This window comes from Rousettus aegyptiacus, unplaced genomic scaffold, assembly GCF_014176215.1.
Source record: "Rousettus aegyptiacus isolate mRouAeg1 unplaced genomic scaffold, mRouAeg1.p scaffold_m13_p_2, whole genome shotgun sequence".
Classification (NCBI taxonomy): Eukaryota; Metazoa; Chordata; class Mammalia; order Chiroptera; family Pteropodidae; genus Rousettus; species Rousettus aegyptiacus.
The window spans coordinates 111,783,405-111,807,074 of NW_023416295.1; the positions used below are offsets into that span (position 1 = coordinate 111,783,405).

Consider the following 23,670-nt stretch of genomic DNA (forward strand, 5'->3'; position numbering starts at 1 on the left):
ACTGATAACTAGAAACTGATAGTCTAAGAACTAAGGAAACTGAGGATGCATATAAACAGTATATCAAAACCTTAAAATGAGACAGAAAATAAAATCAAATAACCTACAGGGCACCAGAGTCCATAGAATTGAGATTATGTACCATTGAACACATATCAAAGCAGAGTGCTTAATACTCCAGAGGTAGTTCTATTTCATTTTTATACTGGTCTGGTTATTAGAAAGTCCACACTTCTAAGTATAAAAACCTATTTCCTGTTAACATGTATCACAACTGTATTTTCAGAGCAACACAAAGTAACATCAATGCCTCTTCCACATAACTGCCTTTCACAAACTTATACTCAGCTATCAAGTTTCTCAAGTTACATCAGGTAACAAAACTATATGATATTCCAGCTGTGTTCTAACAAAGCTTAGAGTGTAAATAAACATTACTTTCCGCATTGAATGTTTACCTAAGACTATATTACACTTTTTTTCAGCGTCCCTTTCATACCTTTGGCTTTTAATGAAATATGTTTTCATATAAATGGCCATGTCTTTCCCAATTCAACCACTGTAATTCATTTTCGGAACTAAATATGCAATTTCAACAGACTAATATTTAAACATATCAACTTCAGAGTTTAATTTTATGCTGTAATAAAATAACTAATCCTTCCAATTTCTTTTTTTCACCTCTAGTTTGAGAAGTATAAAATTCTTTCAAATTTACCTCAAGATATTAGAGAAGATTTGTAACTAGGAAGAAAGAATGTGTAGGTAAGGGTGGGTATTGGTAGGAGAGAAGGACATATGTCATCTGAAAAAGTATATTCTAAAATTATCTGTAATTTAGCTTTTTTCAGTTAAGATATTTGCTTTCCCTCAGCAATAACCACATTTTTTCATTAGTAAAAATTAGGATATAATTTACATATAATAAAATTCACCCTTTTTCATGTATAGTTTTGAGTTTTGATTAACATATACAGTTGTACAACTAGCACGAAAATAAGACAGAACAGTTCTATCTATACCCTGTGTCCCTAGTCCCAGTCCCTGGCAAACACTAATATGATTCTAATTCTGTCCCTCTACTTTTTTTTTTTTTTTTTTGCAGGAAATGTCATCTAAATGGAATTATACTAAATGTCGTCTTTTAAGTCTGGCTTTTTTCACTTAAAGAAGGCATTTCCACATTCATCCATGGTATTGTGTTCATTACTTTTTGAATGCTGAGCAGTAGTCCATTACAGGATGTATCAGTTTTTTTAAACATTCCCCACCTAAGGGATTAGGGTGTTTTCAGTTTTTGATGATTGTGAATATAGCCACTATAAATATTCACATACAGGTTTTTGGGTAACATAAGTTCATTTCACTTTGATAAATACCTATGGCATAGTATTTCTAGATTTCTTTTTATACTGTCATTTAATATACATATTATAATATTATCAAGGGGTAATCCTGATACACTGCTTTGGTAGATCTGAGAAATCTATTTTATCTTATATTTTATTATGAAATGTTCAAATACATAGAAAATTTGAAAGCATTTTATACTAAATACCTGTATATCCACCATGTAGCTTCTGTAATTTGGTAACCTATTTTTTTAATTAAACTTTTTATTTTGAAATAACTGTAGATTCTCATGCACTTGTAAATAACAGGGACAAATTCTTCCAATGACTAACGTCTTCCAAAACAATAGTACAATACCACAACCAGGATACTGACATTGATACAGCTAAGATACAGAATATTTCCATTACTACGAGATCTCCCTATGTTGTCCCTTTAGAGTAAATTTCCTCCTACCCTACCTGAAATTCATATTAACCTCTAGCAACCACTAATCTGTTCTACATTTTTATAATTTTGTCACCAAGAATTTTATATAAATGGAATTATATAGTATACAACCTAATAGGATTTAATTTTTCACTCAAAATAATTTTCTGGAGATTCATCCAGGTTATTACATATACGATTATTTCATTTAATTTTATTTCCGAGGAATATTCCAAAGTATGAATGTACCACACAGTTTGTTTAACCATACACCCACTGAAAGACTTTGGGGTTATTTCCAGTTTGGGGCTCTTATGAATAAAATAAACATTCACATACAGGTTCTGTTAACATATTTTCATTTCTCTGGTATAAGTGCCTCAGAGTGAATTTTCTGGGTTGTATGGTAATTGCATATTAAGTTCCCTTTTTTGTTTGTTTTTTTAAAAATGCCAAATTATTCTCTAGGATGCTATATTGGTTTATAGTCCTACCAGGAATGTAAGAGGGATCCATCCGTCTCTGCATCCTCACCAGCATTGGTTGTTTTCATAATTTTTTATTTTAGTTATTCTGATAGATGTATGAGAATATGTCACTGGTTTTAATTTGAATTTCCCCAATGACAAATGATGTTGAACATCTTTTTCTATACTTATCTGCCATTTTTATAACTTTTTTGTAAAATATTTTCTTCATGTCTTTAGCCTATTTTCTAATTGGACTGTTTGATTTTTTTTTACTTTTGAGTTTTGAAAGTTCTTTATATATTTTGAAATTGGATATGTGTAAAATCTTTCTCTCAGTCTATACACTGTCTTTTCATCTTAATAACAGGGTCTTTGATAGAACTAAAGTTTTCAATTTTGATAAAGTCCAATTGATGAATTTTACTTTATGGATCATGCTTTCTGTGTCAAGTCTAACACATTGCCTCACCATAGATTCTGATAATTTTCTAGGTTTTTTTTCTCTAAAACTTTTACATTTTACATTTAAGTATGTGAACCATTTTGAGTTTTTTTTTTTTTTTAATATGGTGTGAGATTTAAGTAGGGGCTTATTTTATTTGTTTACTTATGCATGTCCAAATACTTCAGCATCATTTGTTGAAAAGACTTTCTTCAACTGAACTGCTTTTGCAGTTCTGACAAATCAGTGGATATGTTTCTGTAGTTCTATTTTTGGGCTATCTAGTCTGTTCCATTGATCTGTGAGTTTATTTCTCTAGCAATACCACAGTCCTGATTATTAAAGTTACACAGCAGGTCTTAAAATTGTGTAATTTTTCTTTTTCAAAACTGTTTTAGCTATTCTAAATCTATTGTCTTTCCATAAAAAAAAATTTTATAATTTTGGTTAAACAAAAATTTGCTGGAATTATTTAATTGTACAATCAATGTATCGTATCAATTTTGGGACAATGACATTGCTACGAACAATTCATAAACACAGCATGACTCCATTTATTTAGAACATCTTTGATTTCTTTTACTGATATTTAACATTTTTCAGTACACAAATACTTTATATATTTGGTTAGAATATATTTGGTTAGATTTACAACTAAGTGCTGAAATTTTTTTTAAGGTTGTTAATCAATTGACTTTATTTATTTATTTTTAACATTTTACTTTTTTACTTTTGTCCCCTCTCCTCCTTGGTAACCACTAGTCCATTGTCCACATCCATGAGTCTCTGTCCTGTTCATTAGTTACTTTTAGGTTTACATCCCATATATAAGTGATATCATGTGATTTTAAATGTTTTTCTGTCTGGCTTATTTCGCTTAGTATGATTATTTCAAGGTCCATCCATGTTGTTGCAAATGGCAGTATTTCATCTTGATTCTTAAGACTGAGTAATATTCCACTATATATATGTACCACAGCTTCTTTAGCCAATCATCTATCTCAGAACATTTCAGTTGCTTCCATGTCCTGGCCACTGTGAATGCTGCTGCTATGAACATTGGTGTGCAAATATATTTTTGGATATGGGTTTTCAAGTCTTTGGGCTAAATACCCAGTAAAGGGATTGCTGGATCATATGGTAGACCAATTCTTAGTTTTTTGAGGAACCTCTATACTGTTTTCCATTATGGCTGTACCAATTTGCAGTCCCACCTGCAGTGTATGAGGGCTCCTATTTCTCCATATCCTCTCCAACAGTTGTTATTACTTGTCCTGTGGATTATAGCCATACTAACAGGTGTGAGATGGTATCTCATTGTGGTTTTGATTTGCATTTCCCTAACAGCTAGTGATGTTGAACATCTTTTCATGTATTTCCTGGCCATTTGTATGTCCTCTAGGGAGAAGTATCTGTTCCGGTCCTCTGCCCATTTTTTGATTGGACAGTGTTGTTTGTTGTTATTGAGTCATATGAGTTCTTTGTATAGTTTGGATATTAGGCCTTTATCGGAGATGTTGCTTGCAAATATACCTTCCCATTCAGATGGCTGTCTCTTTACCTTGTTGATGGTTTCTTTTGCTGAATAGAAGCTTTTTAGTTTGATGTAGTCCCATTCATTTATTTTTGCTTTTACTTCCTTTGCTTTTGAGGTCAAATTTATAAAATCCCCTTTAAGTCCAAGATCCTTGACTTTAGTTTCTATGTTTTCTTCTGTGCACTTTATTGTTTCAGGTTTTAAATTTGGATCCTTAACCCATTTTGAGTTAATTTTGGTGTGTGGTGACAGACAAGTCTAGTTTCATTCTTTTGCAGGTGGCTTTCCAGTTTCCCAGCACCATTTATTGAAGAGGTTTTCCTTTCTCCACTGTATGTTTTTGGCTTTTTTTTTGTCCAAAATTATTTGTCCGTATAAATGTGGGTTTACTTCTGGACTCTTGATTCTGTTCCACTGGTCAGTGTGTCTGTTTTGCTGCCAATATCATGCTGTTGTGAGGTCAGGCGAAGTGATGCCTCCAGCCTCATTCTTTTTTCTCAGGATGACTTTAGCAATTCAGGATCTTTTCTGCTTCCATATAAATCTGATGATTTTTTGTTCTATTTCTTTATAAAATGCCGATGGGATTTTGATGGGGATTGCATTAAATCTGTATAATGCTTGAGGTAATGTGGTATTTTAACTATGTTGATTCTTCCAATCCAAGAACACGAAATATCTTTCCATTTCTTTCTATCTTCTTCAGTTTCTTTCAATAGGGTCTTGTAGTTTCATTATATAGGTCCTTCACATGTTTCGTTAGATTTATTCCTAGGTATTTTATTCTTTTTGTTGCAACTGCATAAGGAATTACTTTTTCCAATCCTTTTTTTTGACACTTCATTATTAGAGTATAGGAACGCTATGGATTTTCAAATGTTGATTTTGTATCCAGAGACTACTGTATTTGCTTATTGTTTCTAATAGTGTTCTTGTGGAGTCTTAGGGTTTTCTATATAGAGAATCATGTCATCTGCAAATAGTGACAGTCTGACTTCTTCATTTCCTATTTGGATGAATTTCGATGACTTTTACATCTTTCTCTTGCCTCACTGCACTCACTAAGACCTCCAATGTTATAATGAATAACAGTGGTGATAATGAACAGCCTTGCCTTGTTCCTGATCTTAGAGGGAAGGTTTTTAGTTTTTCACCATTAAGTATAGTGTTGGCTGAGAGCTTGTCATGTAGGGCCTTTATTATATTAAGGCATTTTCTTTCTATACTGCTTCTGTTAAGTGTTTTGATTATAAATGGGTGCTGCATCTTGTCGAAGGCTTTTTCTGCATCTATTCATATGATCATATGATTCTTATTTTTTAATTTGTTTATGTAGTATACCACATTAATCAAATTGTGTATGTTGAACCATCCCTGTGCCTCTGAGATGAAGCTTGATCGTGGTGTATAATCTTTTTATTATGTTTCTGTATTCGGTTTGATAGTATCTTATTTAGGATTTCTGCATCTGTGTTCATGAGTGATATTGTCCATAGTTTTCTTTTTGTGTGTTATCTTTACTACGTTTTGGTATCAGGGTAATATTGGCCTCATAAAATGAGTTGGGAAATATTGCTTCCTTTTTGTTTTTTGGAAGAATTTGAGAATAGGTATTAAATCTCCTTTGAATGTTTGGTAGAATTCACCGGTGAAGCCACCTGGTCCTGGACTTTTACTTTTTGGTAGGTTTTTGATGACTGCTTTGATTTCCATACTGCTGATCAGTCTATCTAGATTTTCCAGTTCTTCTTGATTCAGTCTAGAAAGGTTGTATTTTTCTAAGTACTGGTCCATTTTTCCCAGGTCATTAAAATTTGGTGTTATATACTTTTTCATAGTATTCTTGTATGATACTTTGTATTTCTGCCAGTGTCTGTCATAATTTCACCTCTTTCATCTCTGATTTTGTTTATTTGTGCCCTTTCTCTTTTTTCTTTAGTGAGTCTAACCAAGGGCTTGTTGATTTTGCTAACTCTTTCAAAGAAGCAGCTCTTTGTTGCATTTATTTTTTCTATTGTTTTGTTTGTTTGTTTGTTTTCAATTTCATTTATTTCTGCTCTAATTTTAATTATTTCTTTCCTTCTGCTAATGTTAGGCTTCATTTGTTCTTCTTTTTCTAATTTTTAAGACGAAGCGTTAGGTTGTTTATTTGGGTTTGTTCTTGTATTTGAGGGTAGACGTGTAATGATATGAACTTTCTTCTTATGACCACTTTTGATGCATCCCAAAAGTTTTGATATGTCGTACTATCATTATCATTCATTTCTGTGTATCTCTTGATCTCTTATTTTTTCCCTGACTTAGTTATTCTTCAGTAGCATGCTGTTTAATCTCCATGTGTATTTGTGGTTCTTCCTGATTTCTTTTTGCAGTTGATCTCTAGTTTCAAATCATTATGATCAGTGATAACGGTTGGTATGATTTTGACCCTTTTATATTTGCTGAGGCTATCTTTGTGTCCCAGGATGCAGTTGATTCTTGAGAATGTTCCATGTGCACTAGAGAAGAATGTATAAGCAGCTGTTTTGGGATGGAAGGCTCTGTAAATGTCAATTATGTATAGGTGGTCTAATGTGTCATTTAAAGATGTTATTTCCTTATGGATTTTCTGTTTGGATGATCTGTCCATACCTGACAGTGGGGTATTTAGGTCTCCTACCATGATAGTGTTTTCGTCTGTTTCTCCTTTTAGTTCTGTTAGAAATTGCTTTATATATTTCGGGGCTCCCTGATTGGGAACATAGATATTAATAAGTGTTATGTCTTCTTGGTGCATGACTCCCTTTATCGTTATGAAGTGTCCCTCAGTATCTTTCTTTACCTTTTTGATTTTGCAGTCTATTTCGTCTGATATTAGTACCGCTTTTCTTTGAATGTCATTTGTTTGAAATATCATTTTCCACCCATTCACTAAGTCTATATTTGCCTTGGAGCTGAGATGTGTCTCCTAGAGGAAGCATATGGTTGGATTTTGTTTTTTGATCCATTCTGCATCTCTGTGCCTTTTTATTGGTGAGTTCAGTCTATTAACATTTAGGTGATTATTGAAATATGAGGTCTTCTTATAGCCATTTTATCTTTTCCTTTCTCGGTGTTTCCTTGTCTTTGTGTTTCTGTTTTCTTTATTTTGGTTGGCTTTTGTGGATTTTCCCTCTGGTTCTTCTTGTTTTATGTTATCTACTTCAGTTCTGAATTTTTGGTGTGTAGTTACCATCATGAATACATAAAGGATAGTTATACATACACAAAGTTGCCCATTTTCTTCTGTGCGTGCCTTATCTCCATTCCCTATTGTGAATTTGGATCTTTGAATCCTCCTCTTTTCAGTCATTGTTATTTCAGTTTGTCCCTATGTATGCTGAATGTTTATGACTAACTTGTTATAGTAATTCTCTTATTATTTTTTTAAGCTTATACTGCCCTGTTCTTAGTAAGGGTTGCACTCCTCTGTTTCTATTTGCCTAATAGTCACTTTACTCCTAATTTTTTTTTTTTTTGTCATTTTGTTTTAGGTGAGCTGACCCTTTTCAGTATTTCCTGTAGTGCAGGCCTTGTAGTAGAGAATTCCCTCAATTTTTCTATGTCTGGAAAAGTCTTAAATTCTCCTTCCTATCTAAAGGAGAACTTAGCTGGATACACTATTCTAGGCTGGTAGTTCCTTTCACTTAATAGTTTAAATATTTGATTCTATTCCTTTCTGGCTGGAAAGGTATGTGCTGAGAATTCTGAGGATAATTTAATGGGGTTTCCTTTGTAAGTTATTATTTTCTTATCCCTGGCTGCCCTGAGAATTCTGTCTTTGTCATTGATTTTTGATAAATTTAATACAATGTGACTTGATGAAGGCCTTTTTGGGTTGAGATAATTGGGTGTTCTGTTGACTTCCTGAATTCCAAGGTCCAGCTCATTCCTTAGATTTGGGAAATTCTCGAACACCATTTGTCTGAAAATGCTTTCCACTCCCTGCTCTTTTTCCTTGCCTTCGATACTGTTTATCAATCTTATGCTTCCTCTCCTGATGGTACCAGCTAGTTCTTGAATTTCTCTTTCATTATTTTTCATTCTTCGGCTTCTCTCTTCCTTCTGATTTATTTCTAGATTTCTGTCTTCGATATCTGATCCTTTCCTCCATTTGGCCGACTCCTTCCGAAGCTTGCTATTTCATTTTCAACTCTAACAGTGTGTGTGTGTGTTTTTTTAATCTCCAGAAGATGTATTCTGTTCTTTCTGAGGGTTTCGATCTCCTTGCTCTGCTCATCTAGTTGTTTTTTCAATTCCTGAAATTGTTGATATAACTCGTTTCAGAACTCCCTCAGTTTTTTCAGAAGTATTATCTTAAATTCTCTGTCATTTAAGTTGCATATTTCTATGTCTGAGATGCCTTGTCACCTTGGTTGTTCATGTTGTTTAATGGACTAATTCTTTGCCTGGGCATTAATGGAAATGTATGCTGTTTTCCAGAAAGATGATTTATTATATAAAGATCTTTCTTTAGCCTGCTACGAAGAAGGTGCTTTTCCTTTGATTTCCAGTACGTGGTGTCTAAGCCTCTTGGATCTCTACTTTATATAAAGCCTTAAAACTGCCATTTTATTTTTTTAGAGATATTTAATCCCATTCGCTACCCTCAGATTCAGTCTCTGTCAGAGTTTGCAACAGTTTCGGTAGTGTTTGCTCAGACTCCCCTGGGGCTCCACGGTATTTGGTCTTGCAGGGTATGATGGGAGGGGCACTCTGGGTTGGTAGTTCGGGGCTGCAGTTCAGCCTTGGTTTTTCAACCATAGCCAGTAAAAATCAACTGTTGTTTTTCTGCTGTACCACTTCTCTGTTTTCTGCCCTGATAACTGGGCCCTGCCGCCAGATGTATGGAACTCACAACTCTCTCAGGCAGGGCTGTTCAGGGAACTCGCCGCACCTTTTCCTCTTCCCCTCCTCCTACAGGGAGCTCAGCTGGCTGCAAGAGGCAGCTTCTTTACTTCTCTTAGTCCACTGCCTGACACCCAGGGTTTTCTGACCTGTGGTAGCTCTTATGCACAGATCTCATGCTCAGACGTGCTGGTGTGCAATTTGGGTGTTTTTGTTGAGTTTCATATGTTCAGCTTATTGTTTCAAGGGGAGAGATCTGGGACATCTCTCACTCAACCATGTTTCTCCAGAAATCCTTTAAATTTTTTTAAAGTGATTTTAAGTACTTTATTCTATTCTGCTAAGTACCTTATTCTTCCATTTTGGTGTCCACATGTTTATTGTCAAGTATATGGAAATAAAATAGATGTTTATAAATTTATCTTATATCATACGATCTTGCTGAATACAATTAATAGTTCTAGGAGTTTATTTTACAGATTCCTTGGGATCTCCTACATAGACAATTGTGCCAACCAAAAATAGGGAAAATTTTATTTTTTCCTTTCTGATCTATATTCCTTTTACTCTCATTTCACTAGCTAGAACTTCTAGCACTACATTGAATAGGAGCAGTATGAGGAATACCCTTGACTTGTTCTTGATCTCAGCAGAAAAGCATTCAGTCTTTCACTATTATATATATTAGTTGAAGGTTTTATACATGCCCTTTATAAAGTTCAGGAAATTCACCTATATTCCTACTTTTCTCAGAGTTTTATCAAGAATGTATATTAATCTTTATCAAATGTTTTTTGATACGATTATGAGATTTTTTTTTTTAAATCTGTGAATATGGTAGCTTACATTGAATAATTTTTAATATTAAATGAGCCTTGCATCCTTGGAGCAAACCCCATTTGTTCATTGTGCATAATTCTTCTTACATATTGCTGACTTTTCTTTGTTAGTATTTTGTTTAGAATTTTGGAGTCTGCATTCATGAGGGATATTGGTCTATAGTTTCTTTTTTGTGCTGTCTTTATCTGATTTTGGTAACACAGAAGCATATATTGTTTCCATTCTGTTACTTGCCTATATAAGTAACTTTAAAATATCCTTATATGTAAAGTGAGTTTCTTATAGATAGCATATAGTAGGGTCATATTTGATAATCCCAACTGCCAATAACTGTCTTGGTATATCGGTATATTCAGACCATTCATATTTAATGTAATCATTGATGTTAGAATTTAAGTCTATAATTTCATTTTTTGTTTTGTTTGTTCTCCATGTTTTTGTTTGTTTTCTTTCTCCTGCCTTCTTGTGGGTTACTAGAAAGCTTTTTAGAGTTCTATTTTCATTTATCCACAGCGTTTTTGGGTATATCTCTTTGTATAGCTTTTTAAATCGTTACTCTAAATATCATATTATATAAACATAACTGCTCACAGTGTACTGGTATCTTCATTTTACTAGTTCGAGTGAAGTTTGGAAAACTTACCTACCTTTATGTCTCTCTACCCTTTCCTGTCTCAAGTATATTCTCTACATACATTCAGAGCAACACTGGACAGTATTACAGTTTTTGCTTCGACTGTCAAGCAAAATTTGGACTACATAAAATAAAGGACCACATTTACTCATAATTTTGCTTACCATGATTTTATGTTCCAAAATTCTTTTTTTTCTTTTTTCTTTTTTTTTCTTTTTCTTTTTCCTTTTTTTTTTTTTTGGTCATTTCCTCTCTGTTTAGAGAACTTCATTTAGCCATTCTTTTCTTCTTTTCTTTTGGAATAGTCTGTTAGTGACAAATTCTCTTAGTTTCCCTTTGTCTGATTGTGTGTTTACGTCTCCTTTTTCACTGGGTATAGGAGTCTGAGTTGACAGTTTTTCCATTCAACACCTGGAAAATGTGTTAGCTCCTTCTGGGCTCTTTGGTTGCTGATGATAAATCAATTGTAGAGTTTTACCTCTATTGGTAAAATTTCAAGATTTTTATTTTTCAGAAGTTTGACTATGATGAGTGTGTTGAGGATTTCTTTGAATTTCTTCTTTTTAGGATTCTGCTTCTTACTTAATCTGTAGTTTTCTCTTTTGCCAAATTTGGGGATTTTTTTTAGCCATTGTACATGTGAGTACTTTTCCAGCCTCAACCTCTTTCTCCTTTCTGGGATGCGAATCATATTAATGTTAGCTATTCTTTTATAACCACAGGTCCCTAAGACTATTCTTCTTTTTTTTTTTTTTCCAGTTTATTTCCTTTCCTTGTTCAAAATGGGTAATTTTTATCGTTCCATCTCCAAAGTCATTAATTCTTTCCTCTGTCCCTTCTATTCTGCTGTTGAGTTCATGAACTGAATTTTTTGTTATTGTAATTTTGTCTTAAATTTTCCATTGAGTTCGTTTTTATATTTTACTTCTTTGGGGAGACTCTATTTTTCATTTGTTCCAAGCATGTTCGAAATAAATCAATGAAGCTTTTTTCTGATAGCTGCTCAATATCTTTTGTCAAATAATTCTAATATCTCTGTTATATTGGTGGCATCTACTGATTCTCCTTTCATTGTTTCAGATCATCTTAGTTCTTGGTACAATAAGTGATTTTCATTTGAAATCTGGACATTTTGGGGGTTGTGAGGCACTGGATCTTATTTTAATCTTTTCTTTTTGATGAATTCATCTGATGAAGTTTGGCAGGGCAAGAAGGTGAGGCACCTTCTCATTATTGCAGGTGGTATGGAAGTCCAAGATTCTAACTTAACTTCCACAAACATCTGAAGATGGGGTTCCTCATTATAGCTGGGCAAAGTCAAACTTTGAGCTCTCCACTATAACTTTAATGATACCCGCTGGCTGGGAGGGTTAGGGGTGCCACATGACGGACACCATTACTGTGGTTTCCACTGACTTAGCAAGGGATGGAACCTAATTAACAGCCAGTGGTAATCAAAGTCCCAACTCTCAACTAGGCCTTTTCTGACATCACACCTGGAGAGAAGCTGGAGCACCTCATTACAGCCTGGTAAGGGTAGAAATCTAGGCCTTCGCCAGTATGAATCTGGGTGGGGCCAAGTTTTTTTCTGTAGTGTTTGGTTATAGTAGAAAGTTATTTTCTAAAAGTTTCTATTTTGCTAAGCCGCCTTTATCTGTGGTCTTGGCCTAGAAAGCAGCCTTTGTTGTGGCATTTTTTTTCTGCAACTAATAGTGATTCTGGGTTGTTGGCGGCTTTGTCAGTTCCTCTTCTGGGAAATACACGGCAAAAAAAAAAAAAAAAAAAAAAGGAAGAAATAAAGAAAGAAACAAAGAAAACACGGGGAACACAACGCCATGCCATTCTATGGTCCTAAACTCCCAGGCCACTCTGCTGCCTTCTTTTCTCCATCTTCCAGAGTCTTCTTACATTTGTTTCATATATAATGTCCAGTTATTTTAGTAATACTTGGTGGAAATAGATAGGAAAAACTCTATCTTCTCAGATATATTTTCACATAATCAATATACATTAGAGAGGAAGCTATGTGAGATTTCCACTGTTAACAAAAGGAATCATGGGTTTTTAAAACTGGAGAAGTACTAATTTAGAAATTTCCCTCTCACTTCGTATTATGCAAATAACACTTATTTATCCATAAATCTGCCTGTCTAAAATCCTCTAACCTTAAAAATCCAAGTGCTTTTAATATAATTTATAAAATCAAGATTGCCTCCATATCTAATTGCCTACTAACACTGTTCAAAAAAAATTATGTTTTCCTCTGGGATGACTTATATTTAGTAATACTATTGAGTCCTAGGTGCCACTGTTTTCTTATTTAGTTTTAAATATAGAACATACTTCACACACTAGCAAATCAAGTCATGTTTATGATTTAAATTTTTCTCATATGAGAAAGAGAAGAACAGTCTACATAATTACAAAGACTTGATTTCATAAAGCCCCCAACCATTACAGTTTTATCTTTCAAAAAAAATTTAATATATTTAAAGCTACTAATGCAAAAAAAAACCTCACAGGAATACCTGACTTCTGAACTGATCAAAATATATGAATGTTAATAAAACTGTTCTAAACTTTCTAATGAAGCTCTTTTGAAAACAAATCATATCCAAACACATAAACTTGATATGTAATAGTTCATTATTACTACAATTAGTAACTTTATATGTCAATGAACATCTAGAATTTAAAAAATCATTTTCATCTGACACTTTTTAAAAACTTTAGACTATTTACACTAAACAAAATGAAACCATAAGATTATGGGACTTTCCAAGGTAATACAAAAAACTTTTATTACTAGCCTAGTTATTATGAGACACTAGCCATTTTTTATTGTGTTGATGAAATCTGCTCTAATCCTGGAGGATAAAGCAACATCAAAGTAAATACATAATAAGCCATTTTATATCTTATCTAATGTGAAATAAAAGTGCTAACATAACATGCAAAAATTGTTCTTTATTCTCATCTATGGGGTAAAGAAAGGCAAGTTTATAAACTATAAATCCATTTTGAAGCCTAAGTAATGGACTGATGAACTTTTCAGCTCATTAAAGAAGTCTGAACTCCTACAAATAAATGAGGCATCATGCATTCGAATGTGTTTCCCCTTTATCTAAAACTTTTCATTTTGTTTTTGTGACAGACAGATCAATATTAACTTTAAACAAACAGTATTACCACTGAAACAGCCTGAAGAAAATATATACATGATATTTGAGGCTAATGCCATTCAACTTGGAATTACTGACAATTATTTAGGTATGTAAAGGAATTGTCAGTCAACTCATTTTCCCATTTTTTAAGGAAATTTTTAAGAACTATAGATCCTTCTTTTAGAAAAATGCCTTAGTTTTGAAACCATATTATTACAAATAGGCAATTGAGCCAACAATCACATAGTTTATAATTGAAGGTATGAGGAAGATCTAAAATGGGCTTTCTATATACAGAGAAGTGAAAAATGTTTCCTCTCTAAAAAAGTTACAACATATCACAAAAGAATGGAAAGCTTAAATTAGAGCTAGAGTTGTGAGTAATTAAAAAAAGATATGTATTAGGACTAAGATTTTTCACAACTGATTACCATACTAACAAATGCACTTAAACAGGAAACACTTTTATTATCTATTACTTAACAAAGTCCAGCTGAATCAATGAACTAAAATTTATGTTAGCAGAATATGAAGATTTAAACAACTTCACACATCTCCTTCTTAATTATCAGATGAGACAAATAGGCCACCAACCAAATAGGCAGAGACCAGAGAAACTTTGCTAGCTACCTTCATTTTATCCTGGGTAAATAATATTTTAAAAATTACATTAGCCAGTGCCAAAATTAAAGGCTGTAAATACTCATAAGAAAGTATGCCTATGAATCTTACTTAAAAACTGTATATATTTGAAAATCTTCAGTCGTGAATTTACCTTATCAGCTTTCAGCTTTCTAAGGAAAGATGGGTTATCATAGCCTTTTGCTTGCCTTGCCTCTTGCAAATGGTTGATCATCCACACATTTTTTCTCTGCTTTGCCAAATCAAGTGCTGATTCACCCTGATAATACAAGTAGAGGAAATTCACATTAAAAGTAAAATTAAAGGTAGAATATTTCAGTTACTAATTTCTAAAGAACGTCCATAAAAATAAATTGACTACACTATTAAGTGTGTTGGTATTGTTTTTATACTGGGCAAAATCAATTCCTAAAAGAATAAATAATTACATATTATTATGTACCACTTAAGGTACAATCAGAAAATGTATTTACTCATATAGTCTATTTTTGCTTGCATTTTGACTTAGAGAGTAAATCAAAAAGTAGGTATTTTAGCACCTGCTGGATCAAAGGCTATTATGAAGTTTATCAGTTATTTCATATTATATAAGGGTTTCATTAGTAATAGTTATTGATATATAATGTCCTGCTATAATACCAAACTGCCAGAAATCTTTCAGTTTAATTTCAATGGTAACAAAAGTCTAAAAAGAATAGAAAAGAAAAAGTCAACTTCTACTTCTATGACTGTTGTACTGACATTCTTGATCATCTTAAATTCATTTGCCCATCCAGAAATTTCCAAAGAGAGTAAGAGCAGTAACCCAAAAAAAGTGAAATTCAAGATATGGATTTATAGTTCCCTTTTATATCAAGAAAAAAAATTCCAAAGAATATAAGTAAACAGAACTAAAACATTTTGAAGAAACAAGAATAAGGCGTCCCTAATTCTAGATCTGTGCTTCCTTTTGCCTTTATTAATTCAATATCATATTCTCCTTTAGGCTAGTCAGACACCTACTTATCTATTCTATTTAATATCTCCACTATTTACCTACTTCTTTAAAAGAAAAGTGAAATTAAAAATTTTGTTTGCCAAAGTTTCAAGAGTGAACGAATATTCAAACTTTAAAAAAAGAAAAAATACTGAAATTTTATTTTTAAAAATTTGATGAAATAAAGGAATAAGGAGTCTTGGAGCATCTTATTTGAGAGATGATATTAAGTATGAAGTACAGTTTTTTTTTTTAACTGAAAAATAAAAAGCAAACAACAAAATAAACACCACTACCAACAGCATCAACTATAACAACAAACAACAACAAAAAGCTAACCAATCCTTTAAGAAAAAGATCAACAGTATTTGATAAGTAATGGGCTAATCTAGGTGGGTCTTCCACGAGGGATATTTACTTTAAAGTATCTCCCTTACCTATCCAAAGATTCTATCACCTAAGTTGTCAGAACCAACTAATTAATCCAAACTATAAAGATTACCTGAATAAAAGCAATCCCTTGGGTAACAACTCCCAGAGAATATCCTGCAGTTGCCTCGGTCCAGCTGAGCATCCCTTCCACTAGAGGGCCATGTGACACCTAAGGATTGCCTAGATAAAAAGATGGAGGGAGCTTTAAGAAATCTTTCAACTACTCCTCTAGTCATCTGACTACTTTTGTATAGTTCTTTAATTCAGGGGGTAAAATAAAAAGGCAATTAATTTAAAGAACTGTACTAAAATCAAGATTCTGAATCAAGTCTATATATGATCACTCCATGTGTTAGCCAAAATAGTAAATGATAATAACAGCAGCAATAATAATAAGAATCATGGAGTATTTATAGACTATGTAACTGATAATGAATTCTTCAAGGACTTTAGTGAGATAAACACTATGGAAGGTAGAAGATGGCAGATCATATTTTGCCTGAGTGAGATTGAATTTCATTATTAAAACTAAGAAAAAGTTTTCCTTGCAGACCATCTAGGTCAGGTGCTCAAAAGGTAATGAAAACTACTTTCTGAAAAAAGTTTCTTACCTCATTTGAGAAACATTATATAAGTGTCTTCCAGTACATAAATTAACAAAGCTCAGTAATTTTACATTCTGCACAAGGTAAAAATTATGTTCTCTGGCAATTTTAAAAAGAAAAAATTACAAAAACTTGGGTATCACTCAGCGGTATTACACAGGTCACCCAAAACTCAATTCATCAATATTTATCTCTATAATCAAAAACATTTCTAGGGGGGTAAAATTCTGTTAAAAAAAAAATGCACAAATGAGATGCTACTATACAAAGATAACTCCATAGGTCATTTAAAAACTGTTTTACTAACCCAAATCACATCTCCCACTGTTGTCACTTAAGATTCGAATTTATTCGAATTTATTATCTAGGGCCATGGTTCTTAAAATTCTTTTGAGTCACATCTGATGAAACCCCTTGATCCCTTTCCCAGAAAAAGTGCTAAAACATAACTTTTTTTATAACAATTGCAGGAATCCACAGGCCCACCCCCTAACCAAAATCCACACTGGCAGGTCTCAGATAAAGAACCTCTAATCTAAGGCATATGGCCATTCCTGATCCTTTTGAGAATCAAAATAGCCATTTTAAAGTAACCTACCATTTGATATTGTCTCCAAAATTACTTTATCTTATTTTGATAAAAGAGTCATTTGTTTATACGTTAAAAGAATTTAATTCCTTACTCAAATAACTAATTTAAAAAGGTAGATATCTAGTTAATATAAAAACATTTCTAAGAAACTGAAGTTTTACCTTATTTGGGAAATAGCTATTTTAGAAGAAATAGGATCAACTAAAAGTTCTATAACTATTATAACACAAAGTATAATTGTTCATATTCTTTGAAGAATTTAACTTTTACTAGCTATTAAAGCCACATCCAGATTTATAGGCTATATCTTCTTGTTTTAATTCATGTTTAGTACCAGACTCTCTTAAAACAAAACTGAAAAATGGGAAAATATATAGGTATAAATCAACTTTGTCAAATTCCTGTATAAAGAATCTCAGCTGTTTTTTTTTTTTAATTAATCAACTTTTCTCTTTCAAAGTTTACAGCAATTTAAGTTTACTTAATTAGCTTGGCATTCCCCATAGCTAAAAGGTACCACGTTAAATTACATATGACTAAAACAGAACCAATTCCTTTCACCTTCACCTTAATAAAGTATTTTTCCTTCAGTCTTCACAACCTCTATATATATCACAAGACTGTTTTTCAAACCAAAAACCTAAGTCATCAGTGTTGTTTGCTTTCACCCTATCGTTTCCAAAATCATTCATTTCTCTCCATTTCTACTCCTACAATCATAAACTACATTAAATCATCACTTGCCTGACTTACTCCAAAGCCTAATTGATCTTCATCTGTCCCTTCTATTTTCTTAATTCTTTAATGCATTCTCCAAACAGCAACCAAAGTAATCTTTCAAAAATACTTAAAGATTACATAACTAGCCTACATATATCAACTGTCTCTAATGACTAAGAAAACAAGTACAGCTCCTTGCCTTGGCATTGCATGATCCGGCACTTGCTTTCTCAGTGATTTTACCCCATCCTCCACCCCTTGCTACCTGCCCTCAGTCCAGGCTGTCATTTTAGCTCCTCTAACATGGCAAGCTTATTCCCACATGTCTTTGCACAACTAAGTCCTTCTCATCAGACAAGTCTCAAAGCAAATGTCATCTCCTCAATGGCATTCACTAATCATTCTCACATGATGCATTCTCCTCAACTCTTATCACTCTACCATATTTGTGTGTGTGTGTATGTGTGTGTATGCATATGCATGGTAGTGTTTAATTTACTATTGCCTATTTCCTTAATACAGTGCAAGTTCTGAGAAAATAGGGACTTTATCTGTCTCAAATACTGTTACTTACCAGCACTGAACATTATTGAATGAAACAAAAATCTATTTTTTCACCAGTATGGGTAAAAAGATTATTTTTGCTCTGAAAGTATAAATGTCCCCTGAACAAATGAAGCAACTCCTTAGATCTTATTTTCTTTAAAAATAATGTCATTCCAGAAGTTACCAGGAAGTTACATTTAAAATAACTTTTTATTAATAAACAATCATAATTATACGTGTCAAATAAAATTATAACATTCATAAAAAGAAAGTGACAAAAAAAAAAACAACAACAACCAGGAATTAAAATAAAAGTTCAACAGGTATGATAGGTATTCATATACACTGTACTTGTTAAAGAAGCTGCATTCCAGTATATCCTATCTTGATACCAAATAATTCATGTGTCTGAACCTACAAAACATTAAAAATATACGGTTTAAACCATTTAAGTCATTTCAAATACCTCTACTCTTACTATTCCCTTTCTGTTAAAAATTCATTAGAGAATTTTTTTAAAATTTTTATTATCATGACATTGGTTAAAAAATCTGGTAAGTTTCAGGTGTACGATTTAAGAATAAGAAATATATACATACATACACACACATATATGTATGTATCTGTGTGTGTGTGTATATAAATATTTTTTTTTTCCCATTGTGTGTTCACCGCCCATAGTTAGAAATCTGTCACCACATATTTGATCACTTTTACACCATCTACCTTCCCCCTCCCCCCACCCCTCCCCTCTGGTAACAATTAGTCTATTGTCCATGTCCATGAGTTATAGAGTATTCCTTTTTATTAAGACTAATCAAAAATTTACACAATGGTTAATGGGTCATTATTATTTGAAAAAACATTAAATTTACAAACAATACCTCAAATACTAAAAGATCATGATCAAAGAGAAGTTATCTAAGATTTTATAGGGATAAAAAAGATGTTTTTAAATGTTCGAAAAATATACACTACTAGTTTCAAATTCCAGCCATCCTGTTGTAATTCTTTGGTATTACTGTAATTTTAATATACTGATACAGCTCTTGGCAGAGTCTATGGAGACTCATTATTTGCCACAGTGAAACTGGTTCTCATTTTTCAATAACATAATACTAAATATCTTGAAATGTTTTCTTGGAGCACAATCACTTTAGGAATGGCTGTCTGGTTGCAGAAAAAGAAAAAGAATACTCTAAAACAATTCAAGTTACAAAACATGAGATAATCTCATAATATTTTCCTATGGCAATATTAGTCAGAGTTAACCAAAATCCTCCTCCCTTATGTTTAGGCTTTAGATCCTTAATTTACTAATTACAGTGTTATAAACTTTTCAAAACTTTCTCTTTTAAAACCTCTGGAAAAGCAAAAATTTTTCTCCAGAAGTGGCAGAGAAGTATACTACCAGAGTTATGAAAACTTAAGAGGTAAAGCCAAGACTATGAAAATCTTCATTCAGTCAGTCAACAAATACTTAGGAGTGCCCATGATGTGTCAGGGAATGTGGTGTGTTTATTGGCAGACAAGGCCATTCTGATCCCTTTGGGTAGGAACAAGAAGATTTGAAATTTAAAAAAATAGAAAGATGAAGAAACTATAGTTTTCTCAATTTCTTACAGTTTCCAATGAGATATCTGATATTTACTTTTAAATATTTTTGACTCATTTCTACATATTAATTATAATCTTTACTAAATTAGCCTCCTTATAACCAATCTAAGTTATTTTAGTAGTTTTACCTTCGCTTTTATAGTAATCAAAGAGAAAGAATTATTCACTGAAACATTAACAAATGCTCTGATCCAGCAGGAGATAACCTACTTTTTGATTGCCATCTCAGATTATTATGTGGCTTGAACCCTTTTCATATTTAATTAGAACATATTCTTTAGAGATTTAAAAAACAAGACTCAGAAAATACTATGGTTCATTATCAAAATAAAAGAACATTTGTCATTAGTATGAAGTTATTTATGAATACACATTACTAAAAGATGATTTTTAAAACTTTAGTCATTTCACAGAAGAATCTATTGCTGAAAGGTGTGGTAGATCTTTAGGCTTTAAAAATGAGAATGGTTATGCAAATTTTAAGACTACCAATAGAATATTCTTGCATATATTCATAAAATATCTACAAATTCCTAAATACTCAGAGTATAAATGTTAATTGTGCTTTGCTCTCAGATAATTTGGTATACTTTTCCTGGATTAGTCCAGCATTTGAAGGAGAGAGGTTTTCCTATAAACACCATAAAGATGTTTTATCAAAATTAAAGGTTTTGACCTTTAAAAAGATAACAAATGACCTAAAGAATTACCAAAAGTTATGCATAATGTGATTTAACTACAAACGTGATTCTTTGTAATGGTCTTCTTAAAAAAACAGAAAACTACTCCAACTTTAAAAATGCAGTTAATTTTCAAAAGTAAAAATTCACTAATGAAAAAGCCACCAAAATCTTAAAGATGAAATAAACAGAATCTTTCAAAACAATTTCTTGCATGGAAGCAAAAGGTTGAGAGTAAATAAGTTGTTTCTTCCATCATTTACAAGCTGTGGAAAAACCTGTTTTATTGATGTATTCGCATCTTAGTAACCATATTTCACATAGCATAATCGATATAGGATAATTAAATTTACCTTGATATTCTGGGCATCAACATTAGCTCCAGCTTCAAGAAGAAGACTAATAACTGTGGTATTCCCTGCTAGTACTGCCCAATGCAAAGCAGTGTTTTTGTGATACTTGTCACCAAGGTTAACTGAAACATTGAATGTTAAAAGCAATCTAGTTGGATCCACACTGAAAAGGAAAAAAAAAACAACAACAACAACAACCCTAATTTCAATTATAGAAATTATTAAAGATACTAAACTGATTGTGGTTGTATTCCTATTCCATCTTGGAACACTTCTATTCTAACTTATATTCAATGAGCTTATGACTCCTAATGAGACATTTTAATATCAAGTATTATATGCAACATATAATATGCAACAAAGTAATATTGTTCTAGGAGAGAACATATACTTGCTCCTGATATTTTTTTTGCTCTTGAGTTTAATATCATTAATAAATATAATTAAACAATTATGTTTTTAAATTTAAATCTAGATTGTTCCAAAAATAATTTAAGGCAACTTACTAATTAATATATTAAACTTGGTAACATGCAAATCGCATAAAAAAAGTTACTTTAAAAAAAGATAATTTTCTATTCTTGGAAAGTGTTAAATGAAAATAGATTAAGGATACTACAATTACCAAGGAAAAGGTAAGCATAGGTACTCAAACATCCAAAAAGGTAACATGTTATATACGATGTACTCATAATGAAAATTTAAATATTAGTAATAACATTAACTTTTTTCTCATCACCTACTTTACATTTTATGTTGAAAATGATCTGAGTATTTTAATAATGTTTACATACCTATGTGTTCTATAAGCTGCCCACATTAAAGGTGTCATTCCATTCTGATCCATCATATCTACATCCTGTTAAAAAAAAAAAAAAAGTAAAAATTTCTAAAGTTCTACCAAACTTTCTTGGAAAAATCTAATTTAAACATCATAGGCAAACCCAATATACTACTACTCAATTGCATGTGATTTATGAAACTTTTTAATTTTAAAATAAAACTATGTATCATCATTATTTTAATTGGTGTATTTTTTAACTCATGTATGTATTAAATGTATATAATTAACATATATTAATAGTTTTCCCTTTTAAGATGCATTAATCAGCCTTTAAATGATTTGCATTTAAAGATGGTGACCTATTCTTGATCTTTCAGCCAAAAGAATAGGTTAAATGATTTAAGTTTCTGAAAAATGTATTTATACTAATTCGTGATAGGAGGGAATGATGAAACCCTCTTTATTCCTAGGCATTTCAAAACAAAGAATAAAAGACCAATATTTTTAATAAGCTCAAAAAAAGTTTAGTGTTTGCTTTGCATTTTGTCGCTATACACGTACATCTTTAGAGTTAACTAATTCTGCAAAGTTTGTGGCAAAAAGCAATGTGATAAATCAATTCTCTTTCTTACTCTCCACTATTTTTACCTTTTTAGTGCATTATTTTGGTATTTATCTCTACATCTTAAATAAGATGCCTGAATTGCTTCTTTTTTCTGTTTTAGGCACTGTTTCTGAGACTTCTCAGTATGCAAAATGAGAATTTCTCTCTCCTCTCCTTGACCCATCACAAGTATGCATACTTCCTACTTTTTCCTCTCACGTGATCTATTGTAACTGTGATTCTAAACTTTTTTTTAATATTTACATTATAAATATATATGAATACAATTCCCAGCAAAATCATACAGTAAACCATGATTACTTTTCCTCTCCTACTCAACTTTTTGCTTTCCTTGATACTGTCCTGTTCCCCCTTTTGCTTATTTTTTTTTAAGCGAATTAGAATTAAAACTACCACTTACTCAATCAAAACTCGTCTCTATTATTTAAAATCTCCTTTTAAGACCTTATGATGTATCAGGGACTCTATCAGTTTCACTTATCTAAAATTCTCTCCTAACCCGCTCTACTCTGGACTGATTATCCTATATGCCTGAGGCATCTGTTTCATTAATAGATGTTCTTTGAGGATCAAAATCATATTAAATTCATATATTCTAAGTGCCCAGCAGAGTGCATGATCAAAAACCATTCGTTAAAGGAAGACATGTTTATCCATCTACTCTTCTAGGCTTGGGAAAGGCACTGGCTTTAGAATAAGACAAAAAGGTATTGAATTCCTAGTTCCACCACTTAATAGCTATAAGCTTGAGAAAATTACTTTAATTATGAGCCTCGGCTTCATCATCTAAAAATATAAATATAAATAATGACTTCGGAAGACCCCTGTGATAATTAAATGAAATGTGTATAAAGCACCTAGTCCAAAGCCTGGAACATACATTCAACAAATATTAAGTTTCCACTTCTTCCCTCCCTCGTCACCTATTCCTGGATTATACTGAATCAGCAGTTCTCATCCAACTTGTGTTATCTAATTTATCAGTCAGTGGACAGAGGACAGAATTACAGTGGGTATACTTCATACTTTAGTTCTCTGTGAGCCACTGTTACTGATGGGAATACACTTCAAATGTGAACTACCCAAGTATATTGAAGCAGAAAAAAAGCTGAGAACAACTACATTAGATAACCTGTAACACACGTTTAGACGTCATTAGTTTAGTCCCTCATGAATACTGTGTTTGAATGTTATGTCTTATCCATTACAAATCCATTTCTGGATTTACCTTAAAAAATGTTATTGGGAAATCTTATGTAACCTCACACAATATTTCTAATACAATACATGTTGATTTCCAATAAGAGTTTTTTAAAAATATTTTCCTTGAAAAAAATGGCAAGCTTCCTTCTTGTTTCTTACA

The 23,670-nt window shown here is 32.2% G+C and overlaps 1 protein-coding gene across 2 annotated transcripts in view; it reads right to left on the reverse strand.

The window, feature by feature from the left end:
• The window catches only part of ZDHHC17 (zinc finger DHHC-type palmitoyltransferase 17), an 86,047-nt gene that overhangs the window by 21,427 nt on the left and 40,950 nt on the right, over positions 1–23,670 (reverse strand). For both annotated transcript variants that reach the window (XM_016138187.2, XM_036236278.1), the window contains 3 exons: positions 21,693–21,757; positions 20,899–21,061; positions 14,511–14,636 (listed from right to left, as the gene is read on the reverse strand). In XM_016138187.2, coding sequence (XP_015993673.2) covers positions 14,511–14,636; positions 20,899–21,061; positions 21,693–21,757 — 354 coding nt within the window. The remainder of the gene's footprint in view (positions 1–14,510; positions 14,637–20,898; positions 21,062–21,692; positions 21,758–23,670) is intronic.